This window comes from Argentina anserina, chromosome 4, assembly GCF_933775445.1.
Source record: "Argentina anserina chromosome 4, drPotAnse1.1, whole genome shotgun sequence".
NCBI lineage: Eukaryota > Viridiplantae > Streptophyta > Magnoliopsida > Rosales > Rosaceae > Argentina > Argentina anserina.
This window is the reverse complement of record NC_065875.1, coordinates 5,899,513-5,920,923: the sequence shown is the minus strand read 5'-3', so window position 1 is coordinate 5,920,923 and position 21,411 is coordinate 5,899,513. Positions and strand designations below refer to the sequence as shown.

At 38.1% G+C, this 21,411-nt stretch overlaps 5 protein-coding genes across 5 annotated transcripts; 3 read left to right on the top strand and 2 right to left on the bottom strand.

Annotated features, from left to right (window-relative positions):
- The first annotated feature begins 1,981 nt into the window (after positions 1-1,981).
- Positions 1,982-6,492, top strand: LOC126790612 (uncharacterized). Its single transcript, XM_050516923.1, has 5 exons — positions 1,982-2,481; positions 3,006-3,103; positions 3,571-3,747; positions 3,966-5,818; positions 6,147-6,492. Exons 1-5 carry the CDS (start codon positions 2,294-2,296, stop codon positions 6,297-6,299), a joined length of 2,469 nt encoding a protein of 822 aa, XP_050372880.1. The 5' UTR covers positions 1,982-2,293; the 3' UTR covers positions 6,300-6,492.
- Positions 6,493-6,723: 231 nt separating this feature from the next.
- Positions 6,724-9,657, bottom strand: LOC126790613 (uncharacterized). The gene is made up of 5 exons (XM_050516924.1): positions 9,500-9,657; positions 8,909-9,120; positions 8,516-8,767; positions 8,194-8,345; positions 6,724-7,105 (listed from the first exon to the last, which is right to left on the bottom strand). Exons 1-5 carry the CDS (start codon positions 9,587-9,589, stop codon positions 6,936-6,938), a joined length of 876 nt encoding a protein of 291 aa, XP_050372881.1. The 5' UTR covers positions 9,590-9,657; the 3' UTR covers positions 6,724-6,935.
- A 4,105-nt stretch (positions 9,658-13,762) lies between these two features.
- On the top strand, positions 13,763-14,797 carry LOC126792073 (uncharacterized). The gene is made up of 2 exons (XM_050518571.1): positions 13,763-13,940; positions 14,286-14,797. The coding sequence occupies exons 1-2, from the start codon at positions 13,763-13,765 to the stop codon at positions 14,795-14,797; spliced, it is 690 nt and encodes a 229-aa protein (XP_050374528.1).
- A 286-nt stretch (positions 14,798-15,083) lies between these two features.
- LOC126791229 (uncharacterized) lies at positions 15,084-16,335 on the top strand. The gene is made up of 2 exons (XM_050517647.1): positions 15,084-15,489; positions 15,825-16,335. The coding sequence occupies exons 1-2, from the start codon at positions 15,111-15,113 to the stop codon at positions 15,929-15,931; spliced, it is 486 nt and encodes a 161-aa protein (XP_050373604.1). The 5' UTR covers positions 15,084-15,110; the 3' UTR covers positions 15,932-16,335.
- An 898-nt stretch (positions 16,336-17,233) lies between these two features.
- On the bottom strand, positions 17,234-20,917 carry LOC126790964 (putative clathrin assembly protein At5g57200). Its single transcript, XM_050517352.1, has 15 exons — positions 20,828-20,917; positions 20,662-20,731; positions 20,336-20,433; positions 19,954-20,092; positions 19,736-19,863; positions 19,519-19,611; positions 19,342-19,392; positions 19,166-19,231; positions 18,996-19,061; positions 18,799-18,879; positions 18,615-18,692; positions 18,301-18,471; positions 18,128-18,203; positions 17,930-18,045; positions 17,234-17,658 (listed from the first exon to the last, which is right to left on the bottom strand). The coding sequence occupies exons 1-15, from the start codon at positions 20,915-20,917 to the stop codon at positions 17,236-17,238; spliced, it is 1,746 nt and encodes a 581-aa protein (XP_050373309.1). The 3' UTR covers positions 17,234-17,235.
- Positions 20,918-21,411: the final 494 nt, after the last annotated feature.

The following is a 21,411-nucleotide window of genomic DNA, read 5'->3' as shown; positions in this document are numbered from 1 at the left end:
TATAATTACATAATATTTTTTATTTTAATTATGTCTTATAATGTTAATAGGGGGCCGGGTTGGCCCGCTTCTTGGACCGACATAGCTTGGGACGTGGGCCGGGTTAAGCTTAATGTTTAATAAAATATGCCGGTCCGAGCCCGACATGATAAATATATGGACCGGCCCGAGCACGCCCAGTTTGCCACCTATTCTTCTTGTAGGCCAACCTGCACTAACGAGTCTTCTGATATGAGAAACCTATAAACACTCCATCACCATTCTTTACGCTTAGACAAATAAAATACAATTTATAAGTAGGTGGATGATACCTAATTATACTAATGTCTTTTGTGATTAAAATTCAACACATGTAAGTTAGTTAAGTTAGAACAATGTCAAAGTTGAAAAATTGGGGAGGGTATACTGTTTAAAAACACTGCAATCGATACATACCTTTAATTTTCCATATGACATATTCGACTTCTCCATGATCTTTCCTAGCGTGGATTTAATGCTATAATTTATGCTTTAGCTAAGGTGGCGTTTAATAATGATTTTATAATACTCTTTTTTTGTGTGTGATGAAAATAGGGTGGAACATGTTCCGTAAGATAACTTTCAAAACGTTCAGTGTCAAAAAATAAAAACATTTTCACTTCTTACGAAGCAAAAAAAAAACATCAATTTGATGTCACCCGAAGAGGCCTTAAATGTCTTTTTTTTCTTCACTTAAAATACTGTAATATATAAGGCTAGATAAGTCATATGCACTTATAGCATTTTGCAAAAGAAGATAGAGAAAAACACGTATTGTTGTTGGATCCCTACCATAGATAATTGAGTTGTACAACATTTTTGGACAAACATTTTGTATGTTTCCATAATTCATTGAGGAATCAATAATAACTTTAAAAAAAATTTGAAGGTCAATAGTAACTTTAACTGAGTCGTAAACAAAGAATTTTATGATGCTAGGTGAACTCATACTATTCCAAGATGTTCGGGGACAAAGCTATTAAAAAATTGATAAAATTTGTATATTTAGATCTCACAATTGATTGTGTCGAAAAAAGTAAGCTATTATTTAAGAGAACATGTAAAATTGCCAAATGTGTTAAGAACATCAGTCATTCAGTGATTTTAGTCAACTAAAAATGCACTAAGGCCAGTTTGGGTTTGAAGTGAAAAAACTCAAATATAGAAAAATTCAGTTTTAAATAAACATGATCTCATCTACTTTTTAAAAACGTAGTATTTTTACATTAAATTTTACAAATAAACAGTTTATAAAAAACTTATCAAACACAAAAACTACTAATTATGATCAATATAAGTGATTATGTTGCTTAAACCACAATACCAAACTAAGGCTCAGTTTATCCACCCAACGTCACTTGCTTATGGTTTCAAAATTGCAGAAAGATTAGTCATAATTACTGTTAAAAGAAAGTCAATATGCATAATCTCGTTTTATTGAAATGACCGTGACGCTAAAAGGAAACAATAGAAGAAGGAAAATGTGATCTCCTTTTATCATCAAAAACACTAGAAGCATCCTCATAATTTCCAATTTTCATAAATGGTAACCACAACAAGAAGAGCTCCCTCCACAAGTAAAGCATAAGATCAGTCAAAGCATGACAGGTATATTACCAAACATAGAGGAAGTGAATTGTGCTTTCCCAACTTAAAGCAAAAATGAATAAATCCAATCATGGTGTTTTTTTTTTGGGTTACAAGGAGGCTCAAAAGAACTAAAACAAAAATAAACAAAAATATGCTAGAAGAATCATGTTTGGTGTTTTGCTCAGTAAAAAAAATGACAAGCCAAAAAAGAAAAACCTTGAAGAACAAGATGGGTTGTACATCAACTGTATCTTCCATTTCTTGTAGTATATAGCAATAATAGAAGATAGAACCCAAAGTAGACGACAACCCACCCCACCTTCCCTTCCTACACATCTCTCTCTCTCTCTCTCTCTCTCTCTCTCTCTCTCTCTCTCCTGCTTGAACAAACAAACTTGGTATTCTCTCTTTCTATATCTCCGGTTGGTGGATTGAAGATAATATTGGGTGTGTGTGCATATGTAAAAATAAAAATCATTTCTTTTTTCCCTTTTTATCTGTTAGAAGTTAGAACAAGTAAGCCTGATCCTCATCTGCTAAACCCAGACGCAAGTCTCTCCTCCACATCCACATCTTTACTTTTTCTACAATCATCTCTTTTTTTTTTTCCAGAAGAACCCAGAAAAAGTTAGGCCCAAAGATTGTTGCTTTTTATCATTTTCAGCCTTGTATTGGAATTGGGTATATGGCGCCGGGACCCATTGAGTCAGCATTGCCGGAATCGTCTTCGTCGGAGGAGAGATCTGAGGTGGTGGTGGAGGATGTTCGTTTTAAGGAGCTGAGAGGAGTGCAATGGCGATTAAACCTTGGGATTTTGCCGCTTTCTTCTTCTGTTGATGATCTTCGCCGAGTTACAGCTGATTGCCGGAGAAGGTATCCCCTTTTCTCATTTCTAACAATTCTCTATGCTTAGTTGCTTACAAGGTTGGATTTATTAGGTAATCTATGTGATTTTTGTTGCTATGTTTTGGTTGTGAGTTAATGATTTTATGTCTGGTTTTGCTAGATACTATTTTGATGATTGGCTGGCATTTCGAGCTTTGTGTTTTTTTTTTCTGAACTCTATGATTCATGTGGATAACAAATCCAATTGTTGGATATTTTTCATAGATAGAGTTTCCATACTTTAGTTAATGGAGTGTTGTAATCTTTGTGTCGTGGTTTTGTGAGTTGGAAAACTATCTGTGAAAGCAGGAAACTGCGATACTCGGATCTTTGTAGAGTCAATGTGTTAGATGAGTACATGCGGAATTCATTAGTTGTGTTTCATCGATCCAAAGATAAAATGAGCTACAAATATCTGATCTTGATTATGTCAAAATTTGACTGATTTTGGTAGTGGTTTTTGTTATATATTTTCCTATTCCTGTGCTAAGTAAACGTTGTATGTTTAATAGATATGCTAGAATGAGAAGACGCCTTCTGGTTGATCCACCTAAGGATGGGAGTAGTTCTCCTGATCTTGCCATGGATAATCCACTGTCACAGAACCCAGGTAAAGTCCGTGGCTCCTTCGAAGTACGCAGGTGTACTAAGTAGCTTGTTTCACTTATTTTATATGTAGTTGCTTTATCATTTTATTAGCTTTTCAAATGTAACTTTATTTGATGGCCTGCACCATTTAGTACCTGATTTTCACCGAGTCTGAGTCCTAAGGGAAGTAGCTTCACCCTGGCCATGTAATGTATTCACAGACTGTTATGAGAGAGAGGATTTATTTGGTATGGTGTCAGATGATGTTTTAGAGTAAAATGCAAAAACCAATCAAATTAGTGGATGACATGGTAATTCATTGGTAATGAATGCACGTTGACCTGTAACTATAAGAATTGGCTAGGTAAAAGAAAAGAAAAAAACAATAAGAACGGGAATCTGAAGGAGCTTCTCTGTTGCAATATGTGCCTAAATGAGCTAATAACTATGTGTGATGTAATTACTGATCTATATGCATCTTACATGCAGAAAGTACCTGGGGTCGCTTCTTTCGGAATGCTGAGCTGGAGAAAATGGTTGACCAGGACTTATCACGCTTATATCCAGAACATGGGAGCTACTTCCAGACACCAGGATGCCAAGGCATGCTGAGAAGAATCTTGTTATTGTGGTGTCTTAGACATCCAGAGTGTGGTTACAGACAAGGTCAATTACACTCCAGTCTTCACATTCTTATAAATTTATAGGTTTTTTCCTCTTTTATTCTTCACTCCAGTCTTCCGATATTGTTTTGTTTTCATTGAAGACAGTAAAAGTAGATGGAGGTGATGACTTCATTTGACTCTAATTTTATTCTGTCTCTGGAAGCTTCTCTTTCTTCTCCTTGTTGAATTAAACTGTTCATTGTTTCATTTTCATCACAGGAATGCATGAACTCTTGGCTCCCCTTTTGTATGTTCTACATGTTGATGTGGAGGGTCTATCTCAAGTGCGGAAGCTATATGAGGATCACTTCACCGATAAATTTGATGATCTATCATATGATGAAAATGATTCGACTTACAATTTTGATTTAAAAAACCTTCCTGATTCCATGGAAAATGAGGATAGCTTGAAGGGAGATGCATCAAAAGTTAAAAGTCTTGATGAGCTTGATCCCAAGATACAGACCATTGTAATGCTCAGTGATGCTTATGGTGCTGAAGGTGAATTGGGTATTATCTTATCCGAGAAATTTATGGAACATGATGCGTACTGCATGTTTGATGCTTTGATGAGTGGGGCAAATGGTTCCCTTTCTATGGCTGAATTCTTCTCTCCCTCCCCTGCTGTTGGATCTCAGACTAGCTTACCTCCTGTCATTGAAGCATCTGCTGCATTGTATCATTTTCTGTCTCTTGTTGATTCATCTCTACACAGCCACCTTGTCGAGCTTGGTGTTGAACCCCAGTATTTTGCACTCCGTTGGTTAAGGGTGTTATTTGGACGTGAATTTTCTCTTGCAAATCTATTGATAATTTGGGATGAGATATTTATACGTGATAATCTTAAATTAGACAAAGGGGGTGAAGATGATGCAGGATCCAGCTTTAGAATTCTTGGTTCACCTAGAGGAGCAATAATTTCAGCCCTGGCAGTTTCCATGTTACTTCATTTGAGATCTTCCCTTCTTGCGACTGAGAATGCAACTGCATGTCTTCAACGGTTGTTAAACTTTCCTGAGAATATTGATTTAAAGAAACTGATACAGAAAGCAACGTCGTTGCAGGCTCTTGCTTTGGAGAAGAATTGTTCATCCTCATTTCATTCATATATGGGGCCATATGAGCATGGTAAATCAAAGGCTGTGAGAGGTCACAGTCTTTCTATTGATTCCGTTTCACAAAAAACTCCATTAAGTTTGGTAACTGAAAGCTACTGGGAAGAGAAGTGGAGAGTTATGCAGAGGGAGGAAGAACTTAGGCAAGATAATTTGAAAAAACTGGTTCCCAGCCAGAAGAAGCGATGGACTGAAAAAGTTAGATTGACCCTATCCAGATCAGAATCCGACCCATCTCCAGCAAAGCGTGAGAATGGCAAAAAGACCCCTAGGTTTACTGTTAGAAGAAATTTGCTGGAAGATCTCTCGAGAGTGCTCAGCTCAGAGGAAGATATTGAGAAATTGGTCTCTCATGAAGACAAAAGCTCTTCAAAAACTGTGGTTAACAAAGATGGTGTCAGTAAGGATCTTACTTCCGCAAATGAAGACAGATGTTTGAATGGAAATCCAGCTGATGAAGAGAACTCACCTGTAAGCTCATATCCAGCAAGTCCTCTGAGTGGGGCAAATGATGATCCTGAATCAGAGAAAAGTAGTGTTGGATCAAATTTATCTGTTGATGAAAATAATGATAATCCAAATGATGTGAATCTACAGAGTGTATCAGAAGGCTCACCTCATCCGGTTTCTGATCCACCTGAGAGTGTGTCTATAGCATCTGAGTCAACCAATCATTCAACGAGGAATTCAGTAACGGGAAAAGAAAGAAAGGTTCTTTCTGGTAAATTCCCGAGGTTTTGGAAATTGGGATGGAGTGCAGCTGGTGAAGGCACATCGGAGAAGGGGAGCAACGCCCATGACACTACAAAATCTCCCAGGAGTGATATTGGTCAAATTGCAGCAAGCTCTTCTATGGCTGAAACATCCAATTCTGTTAGCTGCAAAGGGGAAACTGTGGACCAGAATAGGACTAGTACTTTGAGGAATCTTGGGGATTCTATGCTTGATCAGATACAGGTAACTTCTTTGTTTTCATTATCAAATATCAGCTTCCATTATTCTAAAACTATTATTTTATCCGTTGAATGACATGGGATATGATTTTAAAAGAGGAAGGATGCTAATAAAATGGCAATAACAGATATAACTACATATTAGAATGGGATTATTCTGATAATGATAACAAAGCCCTGTAACGATAGACTCTCTTAGTTGAAGTAGTAATTGAAAGAATATAGAAAGGTCTGACTGCACAGTTTGAGGGCAAAAAAGCAGATTGCTTCCAACAACACTAATCACCAGTTTATTCTGCATTGCTCTGATTTGCTAACTCACCTGATTTTAGGTAATCGAGTCTGCTTTCCAGCAAGACCATGGCGTTCAACTGGGATCAGTTGAGAACTGTTCAAAAAATACATTAGTTGGCAAAGGACAAGTAACAGCCATTGCAGCTCTCAAGGAGCTTCGGAAAATCAGCAATCTTCTGTCAGAAATGTGAGGTCCATTATTCATAGTCAACTGTATATACATTTTGTAATTAATCTTCTTAGGGCCAAAGAAATTAAGTTCTATCAGCCTTTTTTTTCTTCTGACATCCAAATTTTGGCAGTGACAGACGGGTGTAAATATGAGCTCTGTAATAACATTGTCAAATTAAATGTATGATAATGCCAGTTTGTAGGCTTCCGACTTTTTGAGGCACTAAAACAATGTATTAGAAGAGTGATATAAAGCAAACCTATCAACCAAGAAGAGTGTTTTATTCAAGCGACGATCATAAGCAGTTAGACTCACTCGCTTTGGTGCATGGCAAGCCATTTAATTGATTTTTTTTCCGATTACATTTCAATTGATTAAACATGTTCTCAATCATAAGTATAATAAAAGATTTAGAAAACCAGCAGTAGACTCCAGAAGGCTCACCAGCATTGCAAAACATAACATATTTTAAGTCGATGGTGTTGCAGTGCTCATACATACATTGGTTTCCCGGAAGTTAATGATAAGCTAAATTGGGGCTATAACTTGCACCTCTTTGGTTTTAATGAACACCAAAAGGAAGAGGAGGTGCATAAAGATAGAAGGACACACTTTCATGTGGGTAAAAAGGCATGCAACTTTCCCTGGCTATAATCTATTCTATATCATGAAAACCCGGGAGGAGTGAAGTGATGAAGCCAAAAACAATCATTTGAATCTCCTTAACAATTCCCCACCAGCGGTTACCACCATTGGCTCCTGGTTCCGGTGCATTCTCATTTGCCTCTGCAGGCTGATTTTCATTCTCGACTCCTGGTTGTCCATCTGCATTTGTTATAGAAAACATTATTTACAGTTAGTATAAAGCAGAATTATGTGTCACAGATATATAAAGTACCAAAAACAATAATTTTCTTGTTCATAAAAACATGTACCACTGCAAGGAAGAGAGCCAAATCAAGAAAAATAATAAACAATGTCCGGAGATCTTTAACTCTTTGCCTCATATTGTTGTTACAGGGATGCACTATAAGATAATGCAAATCAACACTTGAGAGCATAAGTTTAAACCATATAGAGAATGTTTGGCCCCTCGGCCTTGATTCAAATGGCATGAAATGATATTGGGTGGATCGAACAAAAGTTGGTTTATCTTTCAAGCATAAGAAAAACATTTTCTTATTCTAGTAAATTTGACCTAAGCTGTGCCAATACCGGTTCCACCACTGAGCATACCCATAGCAGGGAATATACAAAGATCTGCTTCTTTACTACAACATTCAATGCAAGTGCTCAAGCAAAAGGAAGGAAAATATTGTAGCACAGGAATGCACAGAATCATGACACCATATGTATTGTATGTACTGTAATCGCTTGAATCAATTTAAAACTATGCAGTTAAACGATGGATTGGTTTGACTTCACACGTTAATGGAGTTCTACGAGGTGCTTCTCATAAGCTAATATGGTGGTTCTTAAAGCAGAAGCATTCCAAACAAAGGAAAACTTACTTAAGCCAACGGAACAAAACTCAAAACGCACAAGATAAACCCCAGTACATTCTCAATGATTGGAAGTGCATGGCAATAAACTAAGGACAAATGAAACCCAGTACCGATTACCGACTTCTTCAGGAAGTCAGGAAAGGGTTGAAGCTAACCTAACCATGTATGTACACGTTGTAGCACAAAGAAAAAAAAAATACCTAAGGACTCCTTTTTCAAGAAGTGCAGAAATTATTGGACATGTTGGAAGCACCCAATTAAAAATATCCTTTGATATTATTTATTACTTTAAACAGTAATTTCTTGATATCGAAACTCAATGTTTTATAAAGGTCATAGTAAAGAAGCATGTGGAAGTGTCATCCAAAAACGTTAGTTACATTTTAGCACATACAAGCAACATATTACCTGGCAAAGCAGCATTATCATTTCCCGGCCTTGCAGCAGCAGGAACATTTTCAGCCCTGGCTGCAGGTCTTGGTGGTTGGGGAGGCACAGCTGCCCTATCCATTGCGCGAGAGAGCCATTCTATCAATGGTGTCAGTGAGCCCGTTTTATATCTGCAACATCAAACATCACCTAATATTAGCTCCCATTCAGACAATTTATCATGCTTAGTTCAGCCAAGTATATGTCTGCTCAGAATAACGTATTTACAATGTCCTAATATAACACACTAAAAATGACATGAAGAATGGCTCCTCAAAATGGTCATAAGTTAGTGACTTACAGATAAACAATTGTGGCGCAAATCATAAGGATGACCATCTTTTGTCTAGATCCATCTTGATTGAACAAAAGCAATAAAGCTATCAGCTTCAGGATCAGAATCGGATCCAGCCGAAACTGGATTTGAAATCTCCTTACAATTACCCGTCTCGGAGCTCCAGGATGTTGCTGCTGACGGGGTTGCTGTGGCTGCTGCTGTCCTTCCTGGCCTTGCTGCTCTCCACCAGTGCTGACATCCAGGGTTGCTCTAGTTCTAACCACATCAATGCAGTGACAGTAAGAGAATAAACGAAGAACACTTTTGCACAATAACATCAACGAGTTGTGGTTCTGATATGTGTGTTTAATATCAAGCATCACAAAACAAGCTTCAGTTTAACATGGATATTCTCACGTGGGCACATTGTAGGTCAGCGGAATCAGTGTACTAGACGAAAACCCACTAACTGGTCCCGTAAACGGGTGAACTGGAACAGCATAAAGGCCTGCTCCACGGTTCATCTGTTCCTGATCCTGCAACCCCGGAATAAGAGCCGGATACATGATTGGAAAAAACTGAAGATCACCATTCCAATACGATGGTAGCCCGGAGGAGACTGCCGGAGCCTAAACAGTAGTCACACAAACACTAATTTCAGCAACCCAAAAGACATTGAAAGTTCGAAACCATAGGCATTACAAAACAAATACATTCACGCACATGAATTACAGCATTGTAATCAGTTAATGTAAAACTACATGAACATCAAATACTGCCTGAATTCTTATAACCCATCTTGATTAAAACAAAAACAAAAAACGATATGCAATAGTTAAGTAGATGAAAAGTCATAAAGGTGAATTCTTTACACTGAATCCTATATAGATAAAGAAAACCCAAAACAACCCTAATGTAAATAGCAGAATATAATGAGGATCAAAGCATAAAAAAAAAAAACCCTTTGTAATTGAAAATTGGGGAATTGGGATTGGAGGAGTGGCAAACCTGTGATTTAGGGAGAGTTTCGTGGGGCAAATTAGGGGAAGAAGAAGAAGGGTTGGGGGTGGAGGGCAACGCTACGGGATCCTCGGCCATTTTGGAAGTCGGATCAGCCTCTCTCTTTGGGTACGATACGAACCTCTCCCTGGTACTTTACCTTTCAGTTCATTCTGAAAGGAATGAAATATGACTTCTCTTGTTTTATGACGTGGGAGGGTTCTATATCCACCAATCGTCCACAGCCACGTATGAATGAAACAATAACAATTTTTAATGTGTTGCGTTTTTTAAATCTCCCGTACTACTAATTGACACACAATAACTTCACTAAAAAACATATCAATGATAAGTTAAATTAATAATATACGGAATGTTAAAAATATAAAATAGTAACAGAAAAAAAAGTAAAATAAAAATTACAAGAAGTAAATAGAAAAGAGAAAGAAGAGCAAAATTTTGTGATTAACACTATTTTAGTAGGTGGTGGAAAATTGAATCAGGGCATATGCGCGTGTAAAAGGCTAGTCAAAATAATCTGTTGTGTTTTAATCACACAAAAAAATCTCCATATGATAAGTTATATTTTTATTTGTTATATATATATATATATATATATTATATGAGATCTCTCATTTCCAATGCTTGTCCTCCGGTGTGATTTAACTTAGCACGTGAACATATTACAATGTACTAAAATTGAAATAACCCAAATACATATAACAACTTATCGAAATTTGAAATAACCCAAATTATTTTATGATGACAACATAATAAACTCGAAAGAATTGAAATTTGGAAGAGCCCAAACTCAGAAGAAACCAAAAGAACCTAAACTCGAAAGAGCCCAAATTCTGGCTACGCAACTAGAGAGTAACCCACTATGATACCATTATAATTTACATTAATCATACTTTAAAAGCAAAGACAGATTTAACCCGACTCATCTAAGTTACTAATATGTAATAACACAATCCACATAGCTGAGATATTGTCCACACTTCTCATTATAGAAAGTTGACTTTTCTCATATAAACACAAATTCTACTCTCCTCAGACGATGTGGGATCCGTGAACAACCTGTCTAAGTGTCTGCTAACTTTCTAGCCAGGCGTCACTAGGGTTGTTAATCGGTTTTGGTTTTGTAAGGAATCATTGGAACCAAACTGGTTTACCCGGTTCAGTTCGGTTTGTGAAAAAATGAAGTTATGACTTTAACCGAACCATTTTGTATTCAAATTGTTCAGTTCGGTTTCAGTTATTAAAATATATAGGAACCGCTGGATTTGAAGTCATTGCATATTGATCGTTAGATCACTTAGATGTCTATGCGTTCAACCCTAGTCACAATTCAACTCTGAGTCTCTCAGCCTCTCATCTATTCACTCTTTATGCTCTCTCAGCCTCTTCCTCCGCCACCTCCACCTATCAAACTCCGTAGTAACAAGGTTGTCATTGAGCTTCTCTGTCGTCTCAAAATCCCTGCCTCACAGACCGTCTCCAACTGCTTCTCAAGCCTGGCATAATCGATAGACACCACGAGATCGTCAATGTTTAGGCCTAAATAATTATTTTGAATTTTTAGCCCGTTGGACCGGTTATTTGGGGAAGTCTTTAGCAGAGCAGATTTTCATTCCTTTTTGGAATAGATTTCGGGGATACTCAAGAATCCAAATTTGAGTTGAGAAATGAATTGTTTTCCTGATCAACTAAGGGGTTATGATGACTTGTGTTCTCTATATAAAGGGGTCTTTAGCGCAAAATCGAACACAGACAACTCAACCAAACTGTTGCACAGCCGTAAAACCAAAGCCTCCCAACGAAGCATCGCTACAGTGTGCACCTTCGCTGCATGTAGCACAAGTCCGACTTAGCTTGGCAACAGAGTCGCTATCTTAGCTTATAGCAAAACCTAAAGTCTGCACTAGTCAACAAAAATCAGTACAACGTCCCCACAATCTTGATATTTAGCTTTGCTTATTCCCCAAGCAGTTTAAGTAAGAACAGACCATCTTACAGAGAGTTGGAGAAAAATCCTAGCAATCATATGCCGCATGTCTTATTCATACTTATTTGCAGGTTTAGTCAGCACTTGCACTCAGTCGTTTGAGAAGAAAGAAGTACGTGAGCGCACTCAACAAGTAGAAACAAGCTGCACTTGACTCATAGGTACTGGCACGCCAATGCATACACAATCAAGAACAAGGCAAACCGCAAGGGTTCGCCTCCCGCATGCTGACTGTTCGCCGAAAGTAAAATTCTGCACCAAACAGTCAACCGTCAACCGTCACCTTCCTCCTTGCAATCAAGTCTTTCCTTGCTGACAAAACAGACACCGTCAATTCATGAGCGCGCCTAAGCTTCTCATTGATCACAACCTTGCTCTTGTTGAATTTCGGCGACGCCCGCTGGATGCTCACTTCTTCAATTTGAGGTAAGATTCTAATCTCCACCAGTCTGTAGTGTCTGATCGAAATTGGAAATTGGGATTGCAACATTAATTGCAACATTGATTTTAATTGATTGCATTTTTTCTAGATAAAGTGTACAACTCTCGTTTTCAATCTTGTTTCATAGTAATGTGCAGTGGAAATCAGAAAATGGGGGGTTTTGATCTCTGTTTCTAGAGAAAGCATTAGTCATATATGGGGTCTTGAATTTACAAAATTGTAGTTTATCTCTGCGTTTGTAGGTGCATTCACTCAAGAATATTATTTTCTTTACTTGTTGTGTTGTGTGTTAAGTCGTGTTAACTCTCCAAGTTGTTAAGTTTTTTCAAGGTAAAAGTTTAGTTGAAATTATTAAGTTTGTGAAATGTGACATTTATTTAAAAGCCTCACATAAAACTCATGGGTTTTCTTTTATTCAATTATGATCTCCACCAGTCTTAAATGTCTAATGCAGTGGAAATTGAAAAATGGGTTTATGTTACAATTTTAGTATGACTAATGCTTTCCTAATAATGTGCAGGTCTTCAATGTCTGGACCATAGAGGAGTGACTCTTTTGATAAATACAATTCTAGAAGTGATGACAATGAGATTGTATTTGTTGATGATGCAGCTCAGAGGCAGGAAGAAGTAGCTGAATCATGAAGTAGCTCACATTTATTAATTTGAGTGTTCGACTGTTTGAATATCTGATTAAATTGCTACAATTATCTTATTTTGCTATCCATATGTTGATTGTTCCACGCTTCCATTCCATAATTATGAAGCATAAAGTAATGACAGTACTATTGGACAGTAGCTTTGTGAGTTTGTTACTTTGTTACAGGTCTTCTACATCTGTATGATGCCATAATCATGAAGTTGCATTGCTATATATACATAATTTAAAGTTATAGGAAGTCACAAAGTTTGTTGTTTATACACGTTTTAGCTATAGGAAGTTAGAGATACTGGAAGGAACCAAACAAAACTGTAGGCCAAATGGTTCGGTTCCTAAGAGTAAGTCCACTGGTTGCATTTTTTTAAGACCTGTGTCATCATCCACATCACACTTAGACCCAACATCAAAAAGCTACTTTCCACCCATGAAAAAATCTTTAACCCAAGTCCTACTAAGACTTCCCTTGGGTCAGATCCAAGACCCATGGCTTCATTTTTCTTAACCCACGTCGCCACAAACCATGTTTACTTTTGCAAGGGCCACATGGCATCACCCATGTGATTAGAAACCTGATTCCAAGCACTTCACACAAAATGTGTTACACGGACCAATAGGGGAAAGGCATGCGTGTCTCACACATGCTTTTGTCTCCTAGAAGATGAAAATTCTCTTCTCATTGTCACATGTCAGTCATGTTGCAGCTACTTTCAATTTTAAATTCAACGGTCTTTTAATCTGGACCATTGATTTAATTTGTAATTGTAATATGATGGGAGCAAATAACTAGTCGTTGCATTCAAACGGTAGGAAACTATTTGTGTAGGAAACGGTAGGATATTATGTAACCTGAAAAAAAATATATAATGAGATGAAAAATTAAATAAAAAAATTATAACGGTAACAAAAAAAAGATTAAAAAAATTCTTGAATTTATCTATAAATAGCTACCACTCTCCTATAGCTTTCACACAACATAGTTCCATAGCCTTTCACACCATGCATTGTGATCACTAATTCTATCTATACCCATTTTATTTGTTCACCACCCAAAAGTTGTGACGAATAGTTTAGTTTCATTCATTCTTCTATAGCCATAATTACATTTTCTTGTAGCTTTCCATCACAAAATCCTCTCAATTTCTTTTCATTTCTTTTCCACACAATGAAAATATTATTGGAACGTATCCGCAAATCTCATGAAGAAGATGATGAAGAAATGATGTCAACTAACGCCATTATAGCAACAAAAATTGCTCACCATGAAGCAGAAAACCAACCTCGAGGTCGCGGTTCTCATCCAGGTCGTGCACCAAATGATCCTCGACAAAGGGATGAACGAGGTAAATGTATGGTCGAAGACTACTTTATCCAACGTCCTTTTTTTAAAGACCCATCATTCTGAGTTCGCTACAGTATGAGTCAGGGGGTTTTCAACCGCATACGTTGTGCTCTTTGCAACTATGATTAATATTTTGTACAAAAATTAGATGCTACCAAGCTAGTCGGTTTACTTCCGGAGCAGAAGATGACATCTTCTTTACGGATGCTTGCCTACTGTGCCGGGGCCGATCAATGTGCTGAATATTGTCGAATGGTGAAATCTACCTCCATCGAATGTCTTAAACAATTTACAAGAGGAATCGTTGATGCGTTCTCAGCAGAATACTTTTGAGCTCCTACTCCAGCCGATCTTAGAAGACTTCTAGCTAAAGGTGAAAAGAGAGGCTTTCCAGGGATGATTGGTAGCATCAACTGTATGAACTGGCAATGGAAAAATTGTCTAACCGGTTGGGCCGGTGAATATAGTGGCAGAAAACGCATCCCTACTATCATTCTTGAAGCGGTTGCATCTTATGACAGTTGGATATGGCACGCCTTTTTTGGAATGTCGGGGTCATGCAATGACCTCAATGTCCTAGCAAAGTCCCCGTTGTTTGACGAGCTTATTGCCGGTAGAGCACCACATATCCAGTTTCAAGTGAATAACCGGGTTCACAGCTTAGGCTACTATCTTGCCGACGGTATATTCCCAAGATGGGCAACTTTCGTGGAAACAATTCCACATCCTAGGCGACCTAAGGATTGTGTATTTGCAAAGGCTCAGGAGGGATATAGGAAAGATGTCGAGAGATGTTTTGATATTTTACAGTCATATTTTGGTGTTTTTAGAGGAACTGCTCGCGGATGGGATAAATAGGACCTCCGCGACATTAACAGCCCTAATACATACAATTTATGTGGAACTTAATACTCAAAACCAATATTGGCCAACCTATGGGTAACTTAATTAAAAGTTATGGGGCAAAAACAACACTACTACAAACAAGGTATCTCATGGTCTCAAGTAGGAGATGCCGAACATATTTCCCAGATGAAGTTTTTTCATATAATTCTTACAAGTCATGCGAGATGTCCACGTAATCATCACCCCTCCTCCACGTCTCCCACCTCCCATAAATCCCCATTTTCTCTCTCCTCCTTACCCTCGAAACAACAGCAACAAAACCAAAATGGCCCGATTCTTCACTCGGACTCTCCAGCTCCGCCCCTCCCTCCGCCGCGCCCACTCGACCCGATCCGGCCAGCTCTTCGAGCTCGAGATAAACTCCTCCACCTCCTCTACCTCCTCCTCCTCCTCCTCTTCAGAAGGCGGGTCCGAGGACCTTATGCTCAAGAAGCTCGACGACATCGTTCAGCGGATCCTCGTCCAGAAAGCCACCCCCGATTGGCTCCCCTTCGTCCCCGGCTCCTCCTTCTGGGTCCCACCCCGACGCTCGCCGATCGCCGTTAGCGACTTCGTCGGCAGATTGGCCGACCGGCTTTCCGATGAGGAGTCCCTCTCCGTCGCCACCGACCGGGGTTGGCCATGCTCTGGCTTTTTCATCAACGGTATGGCCTAGTTTCAATTGGGTTAGGTGAAAATTGAGATGGGTTTTTGGATTGCGTGAGGATATGACGTGGGTTTGTTGTGGATATTAGTTTTGAGTTTTTCTGTATGGAGTTGAGAAAGAAAGAAACGAACTTTAGTTGCATATGATCTTGTCGAAAACTTGCTGTAATTATTGTTGAGGTTATTAGGAAATCACTCATATTTTTTAGATGAAATCGCTGTTTCGTTTATTCGAGCTGATCATCAGTTTAGTATGTTGGCTAGGTGATTTTGATCACATTTACAGCGCTTGGGAGATGAAAAAAATGATGTGAATGTGATTTTTTGGCTGCAGGTAGTGAATCTTTGGGAACAACGATGGTTGGTGGGGAGGCGGAAGGAGAATTAGGAGAAGTGGAGGTGAATGTGGAGGTGTTGACGAACGACGTTGAGGATGAATAAGGTTTGTTCGTTGCTGTTGCTGGCACTGTCACTTGGGTGAGTTCCCTTGTGTCTGGCAAGCACCACCGAAGATGTTCGTTGTCACCCGTTTTATGGCTGAAGTTGGTTTATGGCTTTCAGGAGATGGATTGAACTTATTTAGTAAGGTTTAAGACTTTAAGGGGCGAACTTGGTGGCGGTAATATCAGCTTCCCTGCTTTTATTGATGTATTCTAGTTATTATCTTCTGCGCTTAAGTCATTGTGTGCTCTTGCCGTATAGTTGGATAATAAAAATTCTCAACAACAAAACTGAATGTAGTCAATGAACTTTTAATGATAATTATGTTGTATGCATCCACAAAGCTGTGCTTGATTACACTGAGAATATCATGTTGTGTATGTATTTGATTAAACAGTCTCATGTGTGTGGTCTTGTGCCTTCGTTCTCTCTTTATCTTCGATTGTTTCTGCTGCTACATTCTTCTAAGAATGAATTTGCGTATATGAACAGGCTCTTTCCAATAATTTCAAGGTTGTGATTCGGAAGCGGTCCCTTGTGGGTTTGACAAATGCAAAGTTTGGCTGTAAAGACTAAAGAGTCAGTCAAGCTAATGCAATTTTGTACAGCCATTCTCTGTTTCATTTTTCTTGAGAAATTGTACAGCTAGTGTCCTGTCTGTTGGGGTCGAGAATCAGCTTTTGTAGGCCTTTCTTATAGTTTTCAAAGACCCTATTTTATGCTTTTGTTGTGGCAATCAGCAATAGTTTCTGTGAGGTTTCAATATGCATGATCAGAGAAAACTTCTACCTTCTACTTGAGAACGATTTATGCACATTTGAGTGGACTGTATTCTCTTTATTCTACTTGAGTTGATATCTACGCGTATCTATTCTTTGTTACTTTCAGTATATGAATATATGGTGTTCAAATTGCAATTATGGTCATCTGTGATTCTATAAAATGGAGTCGGACCGAAGTTAGGATGGAGTTGCTAAACAAAGAAACAATTAATTATAATGTTTGATGATTCGGTGAGACTGCAGTTTACGCTTGGTCTCAGCTTGGGGCTGTCATGTTAGGTTAGAGTCTTCAAATGTTAAAACGTTGCTGTTTACAGTGGTATGCCAATGCTGATGAATTACTCAGCATCAAAATAGCACATCCATCGGTATACATTTCAATACCAATGATCCTCCAGAACGATATACTGTACACAGAATGAGCTTCTCAATAAACTCTCGCTACAAAGAATTAAAGAATGAACTGGGAATTCTTAAAAAATGGAATGAAGTGAACTTAAATTATGAATTAGTAGATAACTTCTACAGTAGGTGCTGGTTTCCCTGGTTTGGCGTTACACTGGGAGGAGGGAAGCTGAAAGGGTCTCCAAATGGATTTGAAGGGCCTCCGGGTTGTTGCATCTGGTTATATTGAGAATAATATGGATGAGGTACCATCATCATGTTCTGCTGTTGTAGATGCTGCTGCTGCATTTGGTGTTGCTGTTGGTGGACGTTGTGTTGTTGTTGAGCCATTAGCGCCATTTGCACATTCGTAGGCGGCGCTATGCTGTTGGACATTGCAAATGGATCATGTACAGGCTGCTGTTCCTGCTGTGCTTGTTCAAATGGATTCTGCAGACTCGTAGCCCCATAACCATATCCTGCATTCTGGAGTTGAAGGTTTCTCCTTGCACCTTCATCTTCATACAAGCTATCAAGTAATAGCTTGTCAAACCCACCGGCCTAATCCAAACGCCAAACCATGCACACCCATAAATAAGCAGAGTAAGATGATGTTAACCAAGAAAAATGTGCAGTGAATCAGACTCGAAATTCTACTTGAGAGGAAGTTTATCCCATGTTACTAAAGGTGAGTGATCAGGTAAGGAGTTATGACTAACTAGAATTTATCTTATGCATGATACAATTTATTGTCTTGGTTATTCTACACCATTACATTCAAACCAAAAGCGAATAATGCAGTATAAGCTACGAGAAAGCAAAGAAGACTCACCAATTTTTTGTCTACTACAGGGCCAGTGTGGTTGCTTGGTGTGGTTACCAGGGCTAGCTCCCAACCTGTAGTACTGCCGATATCGTTCAAATTTGTTCCAGATTGTGGTGCAGTCCCTGCAAAGCAAAAATAGTCATCAAATCCCACATTGCACATTTGAGATATTGGCTCAACCAAATATCAAGAAATGGAACATACCTTCTGGAACTATGGCGAGAGCTAGAGCATTGCTTTCTTCAATTTCTGCAGCTCTTGGATTTATTTCATTTAGGCCCTTGACAAAGAAAAAAGAATGAACCAACATAAAATGTGGAACTCAGACACCCCAACATCAAGAAAAACATGAATGATTTTGGCATATGATAACTTACCAGCAGATCAGTTTCGATCAAAGGAGGAGGTTCAACCACCTCTTCCTCCTTTGGTGGGGGTTCTTCTTCCTCAGCTTTTTCCGGTGGTTCCTCAACTTTTTCTTCTTCTTTTTCAGGCTCTGGAGGTGGTGGTTCAGGTTTCTGAGGCTCCTCTTCTGTCTCCCTGTACTCCTATTGTCAGAACAAAAGTATCAGACTTAAAATTAGAAAAAAGAAAAATGAGCATATCAGATTGTCCTCAGTTCATAAAATCATCTTATAGCAGTCTACACAGTCATGCACACAAACATCTAAACCTAAGGACATTGACTCACCAGTCTCTTCTGAACACCACCGAACTGAGGAGCCTCTCTTATATACTCTTCCATTGTTGCAAGAAATGACGGCGGTGGCTGTTTATGTAGATGAGAAGAATGTCAGAGACTATGTACTGATGTGGTGTCAACTATCTTCTTCTTCTAATTTGTTTTTTAAATAAATAAAGGTGTCACATGAAACCTGTCTCAGTGTTGGAAACTGAAAAGTTCTAGCAAGATCCAAACCCTTGCAATACTCATAAAACTCAGCAAGATGCTGAGCCTGCAAAACACCAAACCGTAAAGGAATGTATTCAATCAAAATATATAGAAACAGATATTTACATACTTTCATGACTCATACACAATTGGTTTCATAAGACATGAATCACTGAATACCTGCTGACCGGCTCTTTTGTAAATATTGAGAGCTTTAACTGCATCATGTCTTGGCATATCAAAAAACTGCAGAACAAGTGACATAGATTCAGCTATTTCAAAAAAAAAAGTCTGAATATCATATGAGAAATGGTTTAGTGCAAAAGAAGTATAAGAATCTAGCCTCTTACCATATCTACAAGATTTATGATTCCATCATTGATAGCACAGTATATTTTAAAGCTCTCTTTTAATACCTACATGAAATTAACATTGTTAAAAGTTAAAACTGACCACTAACTAGTAAAATGGCTGCAGAAACGATTTTAAACACACAGAGAAAAATGGAGATCAGTATCATGCATACCAGAGCCAAGGCATATTGTACAAGGTAATTATTGTAAGCTGTTCCTTCAGGCTGAAAAAAGAGAGGAAAATTTGAACTAGAACTTAAAACTATCTTAAGAAACAAAATTGGCAATCACTCGATACAACAAGCAAGTAGTAAATCAAAATAAAGTATTTATTCTGTCTCAGCCATTACCTGGCAACCAACCAGACGGTAAAGAAGTTGCTGCAATGCAGGTAGCTGCTCCAACAGTTCATCAGCTCCCAACATGCGTGTTCTACTATGCACCTGGTAGAGTAAACAGCAACTCTCATGTGTTAAATACCATTTACGTATTCAATATGAGATAAGGAGTATCATATTACACTATTACAGCATTTAGAGCACAAATAGAATTCCATAAAATTCATACCTTGGTTGATCCTGGTGATATTTTGGTCAAACGTTCTGACTCGATGTCATATTTCAGAACCCGGAAACATTCTAGACGTTCTTCTAAAAAGAGTGCATATGTCCTAACCCAAGAAGAACAATCCCAAGCTGCAAGGTAGATTTCGGTTTAAGAAGGGAATTTGCAATATTCATGAAATGTTATTACAAATCCAGCCAGATAAGGCAGAGGCGTTTTACCTAGGGGACTTGAGTCATCTTTAAAATTGGAAATTTGGAGCATATGTCCTCTCTGAGAATAGTTCAGAAGCTCCTCCCTAAAGGTTGGATCACCCTCTCGCAATGTCCTATGAATAACTATCAATGTCTTTATGGCAACCTGTACAATTATCAAATCATGATTAGCCATATAAGTGATTTTCTGGACAAATACTTCAATGATTATAGCATCTCTGCAAGTGATCGACTCGTATTCATGCTATGCTTTACTAGTACAACTACTAAAACATAATATTTCATTTTTCCTACTTTGGAGGTTCTGGAAATGCATATCCCTAGTCAATTATATATGAACAATGAAAGAATGAACAACAACACGAAGAAGAGAAAACTAGAGCCTTACAATCCAACTCCTTGTCTTGGACAATCTCTTGCCCAGCGCATGAATGCAATATGCCACATCTGCTCGCGGGCGTACCACCGATGTTGCAGAGAAAATCTCTATGCAGAAGAACCAAAAAAAAAACACAAATCATATATTTGAGATTCTGAAATTAAGACATTAATGCAATACAAGGGTAATCAACACAGAATAGAAAAAAATTAATTATATGTACATAAATCAAACACATTACATTTCTGGCATTCTGTCATACAGATTCAATACCTCACCATCCAAGGAAACATATAGAGATGCATAAATGTAGGAAATGAGATGCATTAACTTACTTCGGACATGACGCTCTTTTGGAGGACACTCAACGTGACTTGTGGCCTTTACAGTGGCAATATCCAAATCCTTGAAACAGATTCATAAATCAAGAAAACCAAAATTTGAGACATTGAAATAGCAAATGAAATCAAGGTCATATATTTCCTCTTCCTGTTAGGTTACCTTGAAATCGCTATTGACCTTGATAAGGCCAACCTTGGTAGAATCCTTCAGAGCTCCATAAGCCTTTCTAAAGCCAGAGAATGTACCCATTAATAAAAATGGTATTGTAATATATTGCTTGCCAAGAACACCAACACCAACACCTTAATGTTGCTAGCTAGCTAGTGTTGGCTATTGATCTTAAGTCATAGTCTCTCCTAGGTAGAGATCAGAGAGAAGGAGGAGATCATGGTCGTGATGAATGAAGAAGATGAAGATGATGTATCAACATCATGTTCTTGTTTTCTGTAAAGCCGTGTCGTTCCAACAACAACAAACACAAAAACAAAAACCACCAACGACTCTCTCTCCCCCCTCCCAAGGCTCCAATATGTGCGCAACAGGAAGAACTATTATTGTAAGGGTACTTTTGTACTGTAATATGTATATATATATATATATATATTATTTTTCTTTTTCTCATTTTTCTTTTTCACTTGTGAAAATTTTAAAAACGATACCGACAAATATCTCGCTCTAAATTAAGGGTAATTTAGTTTGAGTAATTTCAAAACCGTCCACGATGTCTAAAACATGATCTAATA

Bases quoted from the DNA above. Each gene is read 5' to 3' on its own strand.
- LOC126790612 (XM_050516923.1), top strand. From the start codon at position 2,294: ATGGCGCCGGGACCCATTGAGTCAGCATTGCCGGAATCGTCTTCGTCG. The intron at 2,482-3,005 runs GTATCCCCTTTT...TATGTTTAATAG, and splicing joins ACAGCTGATTGCCGGAGAAG to ATATGCTAGAATGAGAAGAC. The intron at 3,748-3,965 runs GTCAATTACACT...TTTTCATCACAG, and splicing joins AGAGTGTGGTTACAGACAAG to GAATGCATGAACTCTTGGCT.
- LOC126790613 (XM_050516924.1), bottom strand. From the start codon at position 9,589: ATGGCCGAGGATCCCGTAGCGTTGCCCTCCACCCCCAACCCTTCTTCT. The intron at 8,768-8,908 runs GTGAGAATATCC...TGATGTGGTTAG, and splicing joins CTGACCTACAATGTGCCCAC to AACTAGAGCAACCCTGGATG. The intron at 8,346-8,515 runs GTAAGTCACTAA...TTGATGTTGCAG, and splicing joins TGCGCCACAATTGTTTATCT to ATATAAAACGGGCTCACTGA.
- LOC126792073 (XM_050518571.1), top strand. From the start codon at position 13,763: ATGAAAATATTATTGGAACGTATCCGCAAATCTCATGAAGAAGATGAT. The intron at 13,941-14,285 runs GTAAATGTATGG...CTCCTACTCCAG, and splicing joins TCGACAAAGGGATGAACGAG to CCGATCTTAGAAGACTTCTA.
- LOC126791229 (XM_050517647.1), top strand. From the start codon at position 15,111: ATGGCCCGATTCTTCACTCGGACTCTCCAGCTCCGCCCCTCCCTCCGC. The intron at 15,490-15,824 runs GTATGGCCTAGT...TTTTGGCTGCAG, and splicing joins CTCTGGCTTTTTCATCAACG to GTAGTGAATCTTTGGGAACA.
- LOC126790964 (XM_050517352.1), bottom strand. From the start codon at position 20,917: ATGGGTACATTCTCTGGCTTTAGAAAGGCTTATGGAGCTCTGAAGGAT. The intron at 19,393-19,518 runs GTAATGGCTGAG...CTCTTTTTTCAG, and splicing joins ACCGTCTGGTTGGTTGCCAG to CCTGAAGGAACAGCTTACAA. The intron at 18,693-18,798 runs GTTTCATGTGAC...CTACATAAACAG, and splicing joins AGTTTCCAACACTGAGACAG to CCACCGCCGTCATTTCTTGC.